This window comes from Trichosurus vulpecula, chromosome 8 (genome assembly GCF_011100635.1).
Source record: "Trichosurus vulpecula isolate mTriVul1 chromosome 8, mTriVul1.pri, whole genome shotgun sequence".
NCBI lineage: Eukaryota > Metazoa > Chordata > Mammalia > Diprotodontia > Phalangeridae > Trichosurus > Trichosurus vulpecula.
In genome coordinates this window covers 168,080,113-168,091,189 of record NC_050580.1, presented here as the reverse complement: position 1 = coordinate 168,091,189, position 11,077 = coordinate 168,080,113, and the positions used below count along the sequence as shown (strand labels likewise).

At 40.7% G+C, this 11,077-nt stretch overlaps 1 protein-coding gene across 1 annotated transcript; it reads right to left on the bottom strand.

Annotated features, from left to right (window-relative positions):
* Positions 1-206: 206 nt before the first annotated feature.
* LOC118828806 (40S ribosomal protein S19-like) lies at positions 207-714 on the bottom strand. Its single transcript, XM_036735674.1, has one exon. The coding sequence runs from the start codon at positions 683-685 to the stop codon at positions 248-250; it is 438 nt and encodes a 145-aa protein (XP_036591569.1). The 5' UTR covers positions 686-714; the 3' UTR covers positions 207-247.
* Positions 715-11,077: the final 10,363 nt, after the last annotated feature.

Here is an 11,077-nt window from a genome sequence, read left to right as displayed (position 1 = left end):
GACATAAAACAGTTTTGAAAGCAAAGTTCTAAGTGGAGAAGATGGAACTCATGGCAGATAGCATTGATTTTCTGAGTAAACCAGGAAGTAAGGACATTTGATCAGGTGGAGTACAGGGATGACGTGGCCCAAGGTAGGTAGGTAGGAAAGTGGCTAGAGTGCTGGGCCTATAGTCAGGTAGAACTGAGTTAAATTTTTTTTTTTAAAAGAACAAGGCAATTTATTAATGAATCTGGTCTAGTTTGTCTTAATGTTTCTTGTTGGCAGCTGCCACCTGTCCGGCAATTCTGTCCAGGTTTCTCTGTCCCTGAGGTGTCAGCTTCCGGCCCCCATCCTGGTCCTTTTCCACCATCTTGAGGCCTTCCAAGGCTTGCAGGACCCTCCGGGCCACGCTCTTGGAGCCCCTGCTGAAGTGACTGGGCATGACCCCGTTGCGCTGGCGCCCCCCGTAGATCTTGGTCATGGATCCTACGCCGGCCCCGCCTCGGAGGTAAAGGTGCCGGGCCGTGGAGGCAGCCCGGGTGTAGAACCAGTTCTCGTCGTAGGGCGCCAGCTCCTTATGTTTGGCCAACTTGACCGTGTCCACCCATTCGGGGACTTTCAGCTTCCCTGACTTTTTCAGAAAGGCGGCCAGGGCCCGGACGAACTCCTGCTGGTTCACGTCCTTCACCGTGACTCCGGGCATCGTGCGGGCTCCGCGCAGCCAGCCAGGGGAAAGAGAACTGAGTTAAATTTGAGTCAGACAGATTAGCTGTATTATCTTGAGCAAGTCACTTGGCCACTGTCTGACTCAGTTTCCCAAACTGTAAAATGAGGATAATAACAGCACCTACCTCACATACATATATATCAAATGAGATATTTGTAAAGCACCTAATAGAGTGAGGGGCACATCACAGGTGTTTAATAAATACTTGCACCTTCCCAAGAGTGTTTCCCTTTAGAAATGTTTCAAAAATATAATTTCATTATATTAATCTTTCCAATAGTTGCAGTCTAAAAAAGCATGATGCTCCTAATTCTTTGACATCAGTAAAAATTTCAGAATATCAAATTCACAACAACACTGTTCCAGGTGCTGAAGACATACAAAGTACAAAACCAGACAGTGAATGCCCTCAAAAACATCTATTCTACTGTGTAAGAAAATTTTTTTTAAATTAAAACTTACCTAAAGTAATAAATATCTTTGAACTGGAAGGCAGTAATTACAATAACAATATTATTCTACTTTAGTTTGGGGATTTTAATATCTAAATAAATACATTGATACTTGAGTACATTGCTGAATAATCATAGTATTCCCACCCACTCTTCTCTATTTGCAATGAATATTTAAATCTTGACAATACTATAATTACTCTTCCCCTCCATATCCTGAAAATACTAGTTTTCTGATTTTTAAGACTTTAAATCTTAAGGTACCGAAGATGGAAATACAAATACACTGCATAGAACAATCTTCTGTCTCTTTTCTTAGAGCTAGATAAAATGGTGAGTTGCATCATCCTTTTCCTTGGTTTAAAGCAGTTTGATGCAGGCTCAAAGTCTAAAGATCACTCAAACTTGTAGTTTCTGAAGTTACTACTAAAGAAAATCATGACACTCCTGGAATTTAAAGGGGAAAAAAAGTTCACTTGATAAAAAGCCCAGTAAAAATAATGTTAACCAAGGGTGGAGCCAAGATGGCAGCTGGAAAGTAGGGACTTGCCTAGAGCTCTCCCCCAGGACCCTCCAAACACCTATAAAAAATGGCTCTGAATGAATTCTAGAACTGCAGAACCCATGGAATAGCAGAGGGAAGCAGGGCTCCAGCCCAGGACAGCCTGGATGATCGCTGGGTAAGGTCTATCGCTGGGAGCAGAGTGGAGCACAGCCCAGCATGGGCTGCACCTGGACCAAGCAGACCACAGTGCCCTGAATCAACAGAGACAACAGAGAAGGTTAGTGGGAAAAACTGCAGGGGACAGAGTGAAAGGAGTTTGCAGTTCAACCACCGCCCCAGGGCCAGCGGAGGAGGTGTAGGTACAGAACTACAGCTGTAGTTGCTTCAGGCCCCAGGCCCACCTGGTGGGAAGAATTAAGTTGCAGATCAGAGCAGCAGTGCAGAGCCTGCTTAGATCTGAGTCACGATCTGGCTTGGCGATTCTTGGGGGAAAAGGAGTGCTGGTGTGGCAGAGCTTGCTGTGCAGAAATAGCTCTGAAAACAACAGTGCAGCCCCTCAAGCTTGGAACAAAGTAGCCTCTACTCTACAAGCAGTTATACCCCCACGAAAAACTCAAGGGTCAAGTAGTTGGCTGGGAACATGGCTAGGCAGCAAAAACAAACTCAGATTCAGACTCAGACTTTGTAATCTTTCTTTGGTGACAAAGAAGACCAAAACATACAGTCAGAAGAAGTCAACAAAATCAAAGAGCCTACAACAAAAGCCTCCAAGAAAAACATGAACTGGTCTCAGGCCATGGAAGAGCTCAAAAAGGATTTGGAAAAGCAAGTTAGAGAAGTAGAGGAAAAATTGGGAAGAGAAATGAGAGCGATGTGAGAAAACCATGAAAAACAAGTCAATGGCTTGCTAAAGGAGACCCAAAAAAATACTGAAGAAAATAACACCTTAAAAGATAGACTAACTCAAATGGCAAAAGAGCTCCAAAAAGCCAAAGAGGAGAATGCCCTGAAAGGCAGAATTACCCAAATGGAAAAGGAGGTCCAAAAGACCACTGAAGAAAATACTACCTTAAAAATTAGACTGGAGCAAGTGGAAGCTATTGACTTCATGAGAAATCAAGATATTATAAAACAGAACCAAAGGAATGAAAAAATGTCAGACAATGTGAAATATCTCATTGGAAAAACCACTGACCTGGAGAACAGATCCAGGAGAGAAAAGTTAAAAATTATTGGACTACCTGAAAGCCATGATCAAAAAAAGAGCCTAGATATCATCTTTCAAGAAATTATCAAGGAAAACTGCCCTGATATTCTAAAACAGAAATTGAAAGAATCCACAGATCGCCTCCTGAAAAAGATCCCAATAAGAAAACTCCTAGGAATATTGTTGCCAAATTCCAGAGCTCCCAGATCAAGGAGAAAATACTGCAAGCAGCCAGAAAGAAACAATTTGAGTACTGTGGAAACACAATCAGGATAACGCAATCTAGCAGCTTCTACATTAAGAGATAGCAGGGCTTGGAATATGATATTCCAGAGGTCAATGGAGCCAGGATTAAAACCAAGAATCACCTACCCAGCAAAAGTGAGTATCATGTTCCAAGGCAAAATATGGATTTATAGAGGACTTTCAAGCTTTCTCAGTGAAAAGACCAGAGCTGAATACAAAATCTGACTTTCAAACACAAGAATCAAGAGAAGCACGAAAAGGTAAACAAGAAAGAGAAATCATAAGGGACTTACTAAAGTGGAACTGTTTTGTTTACATTCCTACATGGAAAGATGATGTGTATAATTCATGAAACCTCAGTATTAGAGTAGCTGAAGGGAATATACATATGTGTGTGTGTGTGTATACACATGTGTATGTATATATATATATATATATACGTATGTATAGACAGAGGGCACAGGATGAGCTGAATATGAAGGGATGATATCTAAAAAAAATCAAATTAAGGATGAGAGAGGAATATATTGAGAGAGGGAGAAAGGGAGAGATAGAATGGGGTAAATTATCTGACATAAAATTGGCAAGAAAAATCAGTTCTGTAGAAAGAAAGAGGGGGCAGGTGAGGGGGAATGAGTGAATCTTGCTCTCATCGGATTTGACCTGAGGAGGGAATAACATACACACTCAATTGGGTATCTTACCCCACAGGAAAGGAGGAAGGAGATAAAAAAGGGGGGGACAATAGAAGGGAAGGCAGATGGGGGAGCAGGTAATCAAAAACAAACACTTTTGAAAAGGGACAGGATCAAGAGAGAAAACTGGATAAAGGGGGATAGGATAGGAAGGAGCAAAATATAGTTAGTCTTTCACAACATGAGTATTGTGGAAGGGTTTTGCATAATGATACACATGTGGCCTATGTTGAATTGCTTGCCTTGGGGGGCGGAAGGGCGTGGTTGGGGTGGGAAGAGGGGAGAGAATTTGGAACTCAAAGTTTTAAAAGCAGATGTTCAAAAAAAAGTTTTGGCATGCAACTAGGAAATAAGATAAACAGGCAATGGGGCATAGAAATCTATCTTGCCCTACAAGAAATTAAGGGAAAAGGGGATGAGGGAGAGTGGGGTGACAGAAGGGAGGGCTGACTGGCGAACAGGGCAATCAGAATATATGCCATCTTGGAGTGGGGGGGAGGGTGTAAATGGGGAGAAAATTTCTAATTCAAACTTCTGGAAATCAATGCGGAAAACTAAAAATATTAAATAAATGATTTGAAAGAAAGACCTTATTCTATTCAATGAGAATCGATATAGCCTACTAAATCAAATTAAGTTAAACTCTGAACCTCATTCCTAGAAGATAAATTCTGACTGCTCTAAGTCTGTCCTTCTAGCTCTTCTAACACCATCGAAAGCTACTATGAGCTAGAACTTAAGGAAGAAAAAGAAAAGCAAAGTCCATTCTACCAGTCCCCAGCCTTTTCAAGTATTAGGTTGCCTTTTTAAAGTTTAAAAAAAAAGTTCACGTTCACACCCGTTAGGGTAACACATATACTATAAGTTTCTACTAACTGAGAAAATATATAATGACGAAACCAACTAGGAATTCAGTTAAAATCTCCTCTAACCTCCAGAATGCATGTGTAACTACCTATTAGACACCTCAAACTGGTTGTCTCACAGACATCTCAAATGCAGCATGTCCAACACTAAACTCATCTTTCCCCCAAACCACACTCCTTGTGAACTTCCCTAGTACTATCGAGGGGACTGCAATTTTCCCAGTCACCAGGTTCATAAAAGTTCCTTTCCATACATTTTTACTTTCTGTTACCCTAATTCTTCTCTCTCTTTATTCATTCCTATTTAGGCAATGGGGTACCATGCAATTGGTTTATAGCTTTGTTAACTTCTAGATGTTATTTAGGAGCAGGTAGAAACTAGATGTTTATTTAAAAACTCCATTAATATAATGTTAAAGAAAGGATTTTGTTCTTAATACTTCAATGAACTGTGAGCTCACTGCTGTAGGCACTCCTATTGTAGGAAATGGCACAAATCACAACCCAATTGTGCTTTCTCATTCTATGCAATTATGGTCCATGTCCTCCTATAAATCAATAGAGATTTGGAACTTAGAGACCATCTAGTCCAAGCCTTTCATTTTACTGATAAGGAAAATGAGACTCAAGAAGGTAAATGATTTGCCCAAGATCATACAGGTAACTAGGGGCAGAGAGCAAGAAATTGAACCCAAGTCCCCTGCACTATGCTTCCTCCTTCTCTCCTTCCTCCCTCCTACTCACCACATTGGAGGCCTTTTCTAAATCTCTTACCTTTCCATGGGTACCAGGATGGCTCTCTAGCCATCCCTCTCACTACATAACCAGCCTGTTCCCATCTCCTGTATCTATTGTACATTTTCTGTATGTTGCTTAATGGCACTTCATGAGTGTTTATCTTTGATAATGTTCTACAATCCATATAACTCCACAAAAATTCTGCTGCCATGTCTCACTGTGCCATGCAGGTAAGACTGTGAGTTCTTGACAGCTAGGCCAATAGAATACAAAAACCTCTGGCAAGTTTTACCAAGCTAGAAATGCTCTGAGCTGGCTCCCAGCAAGTGTCTGCTGCCCAATGACTAACCAAAGTATAAAGCCATTCATCGCTAGAAGGCAGGCCACTTAGCAATAAATTCTTTAACATGAGAGTCCATTTTATTCTCAACACTTAAGAAATGACCCTATTTTTGCAGTGCCTGTCTATACCATACCTCTCCTGCCCATCCTTGTTAGTCACCTACCAGCATCCAAGTCACTCTCCCAATTATTTTAATAACATTAGTACCTGGTTCCTTATCTTCCTCTATAACCTAACATGATCTTCAGGGACTTCAAACATTCATACTGAAAATCCTTCTAATAATCCAACCTCTCGCTCTAATTCCTCAACTCCAACATCTTATCATTCCCCCCTTCATTCATTCTCAATGGTCACATGAGACCTCATTTCTCAGAACTGTACACCACCTGCAAACTCTGGAACTCAGACCATGAGCTCAAGCAATCAAATACCTAAGTATCTACTATATGCCAGACACTGTGCCAAGGAGTGGAGTTACAAAGACAAAGGTGGAATGATGTATGTAAGGGAGCTTACGTTCATTCTATTAGAGCAACTCTGATCCTTCCCCGCTTTCTCATTCATGCTAAAACTACTCTTTGCCTTTACTGTGAGTTCAAATTCCTTAGTCCATTCATTGCCTATTCTCCCATCCCATCTTACCCATTCTCCTGTCATTTGCCTCCCTATCAGCAAGTCTTGATCCCACAGGACAGCTACTTATATGTATCATTAGATAATAATATCCTCAGAACATTCCTGCCCTCCTGACCTTTTGCCACTGCAGACCTGCAATTCCTGCAATACCTGGGGGTAACTACCACCATCAAATTTCTCAACTCCTGCTCCAGGGTTGCTGAGTATCAATGGGAAAACCACTAAGTCATGCTGACTTATCCACTACAAATGTAATGAGCTAGGCTTCGACTGGTTGCTTAATAATCCCTCTACTCAACTTTATTCTAATCTCTCAGTCCCCAGAGTATTCCAAACCTTTTCTTGTCTCTTCCCTACCCCTCCCTGAACCTCATTCTATCACCCTCATTTTCATCCATTCAAATAATAAGGCCTTGGCACCATGACACTATTGGAGACAAAGGTAAAAAAAAAAAAAGACAAAAGACAGAACACTTGTCCCACATGTAAAGCAGATGACCTAAGGCTCCCCTTCACAAAAACACTCAGGCCACAAAGCCAGTTTAAAGTCTCAGACCTCCTCCTCCATCATGCATACTTTCGGGCCATTCCTTCCCCTTGGGTCCAGAAAAGGTATTCATCCATATTGTGATTACTCCCTTGAATTTGTCCTTGATCTTAGTTCTCTTCTATGTCTTCTAGAACTGAGCTCTGGGTAGTCATCTATTCTATTTCTGATACCTCCTCTACTGCTCCACTCTCCCAGCCTACAAACATACACAGATCCATCACACTGGAACCACCTCACCTCAGCCCCTCTGCTCCGATTAGTTAGTTCCTCTCCAGGACCACTATTTCAAGAAGTACTCAGGCCATACATACTCACTTCTCTCCTGGCTTACCTCCTGACTCTCAAGACTTTCCAGTTTCCTTTTATGTGTTGTCCTCCTCTGTTAGGATATAAAGCTCCTCGAGAGGAGGAAGTCCCTTGCATTTGTATTCCTAGCACTTAGCATGGTGCCTGTCACATAAGCACTTAATATAATGATTTATCTATCTATATTTATATATGATAGTCTCCTAGTCCTTAAAAAAAGGCAAGAAGAGAAGCTTCCTTTGGCACTTCCAACCATGAGGGTCTCCTACTCCATGTATCCCTTCCACTCATACTTTTTATTGCTTAACTTCTTGAAAAACCCCAATTACTCCATTTCCACACTATTCATGCTCTCTCCCTAATCCTTTGCAATCAAGCTTCTTTCCCCACCTTTCTACTGAAAATTTTTCCCAGAGGTCACCAACGCTCCTTCTTCTGACTTCACCTGACGCTCTCTATCCAGTCATCCATGTCTGAAAACTTATTATCTTTGACTCTCCTCTATCCACCTCTCACGTCCAAGAAGTAATAAAAACACACACTCTCAGAGTTAGAAAGGAATTCAAAGGTCCTTTAGTCTACCCACATTTCCAAACAAGAACTATTTCTATAACAAAGGCCAAAAAAGAAAACAAAAGTCTTTCGGCCTTCACACATAAACCTTTCCGGAAAACCAATTCTCCCTCCTCCAAGGAACTACATTCCATCAGTGACTAGGTCTAATTCTTTAGTGCTTTCCACCCTGCTCCCCCCCTCACAAACCCGCCCCCCCCATTCACATCTAAATCTGCCTCTATAATACCTTTACTTACCATTACTTTCTTTAGGCTAAGCAGAATAAGTCTAATCTCTATTCTACAAGAGAAACTCTCAAAAACTTGAAAAGCAAGAATCATGTCTTCTTCTCCTCCCGCTCCATCCTACCACCTCACCTCCCACCCTACCCCCACCCTGCCCCAAACACATAGACACACATTAGGACTTTTGTTCAAGCTAAACAATCCACAGTTTCTTCAACTGGCCCATCCCTACAGGACACAGCTGCTTCACCATTCTGATCGCTATCTTCTGGATATTCCTCGGTTTATCAATGTCATTTCTAAAATGCGGTGCCTAGAACTGAACATAGCAAATCAAGTACACTCTAACCAGGGTAGAATACAATAAGACTACTGAATTTGGTCAAGATGGCTACCTGAACAATCAAGCAGCTCGGTAAACCCACACTTACTATAGCAACACCCCCCCCAAAAAAAAAATCACACCAGACTAAATAATAAGCAATAAATCCAATAAAAAACTATAGTAAGTAACTTCATCTATCCCAGAACTTCATAAGGCTGAGGGCTCAGTTGTAGTAGGAAAAACTGCCTGAAAAGCCACCACTCACATTGAGGCAAACAAGCTCAAAGGCTGCCACTGAGTCAGTCAGAGTCAATAAACATTTATGAAGCACCTACTGTATGCCAGGCACTGTATTACCACTGAGAATGCAAAGAAAGATATGAGAGGAAGACCACACAAAAAGAAACTGAAAAGCAAGAGGTAGCAGGGAGGTTATTTGACATGGGGACATGATGAAGTCCTGCAGCAGGAAGGGAAATGATTCGAGGAAGTGAGTTTCAGAGTTGATTTCACTCATAGAATGATGAGTTTCTGGAGATCATTAAATCCAGGAAAGCAGCCAGGTACGAACTGATGAGGTAAGTTTCCTGGGTGCCCTTCTTTAATGGTGGAGGACCAGGGAGGTCTCCAATGATCATCCTCCACTCCTCCAATTAGAGGCCAAGGGGTACTGAGGAAGTGTTAATTTCATCTTGCATACTGATACATTTCTGGAGATGATGAAATCCAGGTCACAAGAAAGTTCAGTCATGAACATTAGAGGCTCAGGTCTTTAACACTGTCCTGAGATGTCTTAGAGGACCCTAAAGATCCAGCTCTTTGAATCTTCAAGTTTCAAGGGGTTCTATCCCAGGGAGATGGAGGTCAATGAAAGAATTCAGATGTCTCAGGCAGAGACCAAAGAGGGACAATCACTCCCCCCAAAAGCACAACAGGGGCCAGAATCTGGCCCTGGCACAAAGTCCCAATTCCAGAACTTGAGGTGGAAAGATTAGTAAATAATATTTGAGAGCAGAAACAATGGGTTTTTACATTTGTTTTTATATCCCAGCACTTAGCACAGAGTCTGGTGCATGGCAGATGCTTAAATAAATGCTTGTTAAGTTGCTGACTTACCCAAGTAATGGACCAGTTGAAAAATCAGACCAAAAAAAAAATTAATGAGTCCATGGGAGAGGAAGATACATTAAAACAAAATCAAAGTATTGGGGGAAGGGAGGAAGAAACTCTACAGTATCTGGTATCAAAAACAATTGACCTAGGAAAAGGTCAAGGAGATATAATCTAAGAATCATCAGAATACTGAAAAATATGACTTTTTAAAAGAACCTGAACACCATATTTCAATAAATCAAATTTACTGCCCAGATCTATTAGAGAGGTCAAAGTGAAAACAGAAAGAATCCAACAATGATGTCCTGAAAGAACCCCCAAGACAAAATGCCTGAATAAAGCCCTGGCCAATATCCGTTGCTGCAGTGTCTAAGGAAAAAGAAGTCAGAAAGCAAGAATCCAAGTGCCAAAAGAACAGTTAGTGTACACATGGCCTACAACTTTTCCTATAAACAAAGAAATCTTGAAATATAATATTCCACAAAAGACATAGGTTTAAATGACTTGCCCAGGGTCACATAGCTAGTAAGTGTCTAAGGCCAGATTAGAACACAGGTCTATCCTGGTTAAGTCATTTAACTTCTCTTTACCTCAGTTTCCTCAACTGTAAAACAGGGATAATAATAACAGCACCTATCTTATAAGGTTGTTGTGAGGATCAAATGAGGTAATATTGGTTTAAAAAAAAGTATAAGAAGTAATATTTGTAAAACAGTGCCTGGCACATAGTAGGCACTATACAAATTCCTATCCCCCCATGCCCCCAAGTACAAAAACACAATTCAAAGGAAACCTACAAAGGCAAATTTGGTTGAGCAATTGGAAAGGACTGAATGATGATGAAGGGCTAACATTCTAATACTAGAAGAATCATATCCCTTGTGAACCTTAATATCTTCAAAGGATATTGAGAGAGCTAGATAAGAACAGAGGTCCTGGAGGTGAACTGATTCCATTCTGAAAGTTTTAAAAGGGAAAAGAAAAGGAGAGTAAAAGGAAATACTTAGATAAGAAGAATGGTATAGGACTTGCTAGTTTTCATAATGAAGGGTACATGAGAAAAATGTACAAACACTGAGAAAGAGTAAAGGAGTGCAGGTATCAGATAAACCTCATACTTAACTAAAATGAACAAAAACGTTAGACACACAGAGATTTAGCATAGAAATACATGAAGCTCAAGTATAAATGCAAGGATAGGGAGGTAGGATTAAGAGAGAGAATAATACAGGGGAGGGAACAGCCAAAAACAAAATACACTTTGTAATCCCAAAGATAGATTTTAAAAAATGAACAGGAAACTAAAGGGGTGTCTATCAATTGGGAAATGGCTGAATAAACTGTAGTATATAAATGTAACTGTGTGTCAGTAAGGCAATGATAACAATGTAGATGATAACTGTCAAAATGACTGTGGTTCTGTATTGCAAAGTATATATATCGCAAAAAAAATTCTCTACATAGAAGATAGAAGAAGTAAACCATTTAAAGATAGAAGAAGTAAACCATTTACTCAGACACCAGAGAACCATATCCCACAAGCCATTTATCCAATCTATCAGAGCAGTAAAATATTTCATACA

Excerpts from the sequence above, each read along its gene's own strand:
- LOC118828806 (XM_036735674.1), bottom strand. The coding sequence starts at position 685 with ATGCCCGGAGTCACGGTGAAGGACGTGAACCAGCAGGAGTTCGTCCGG.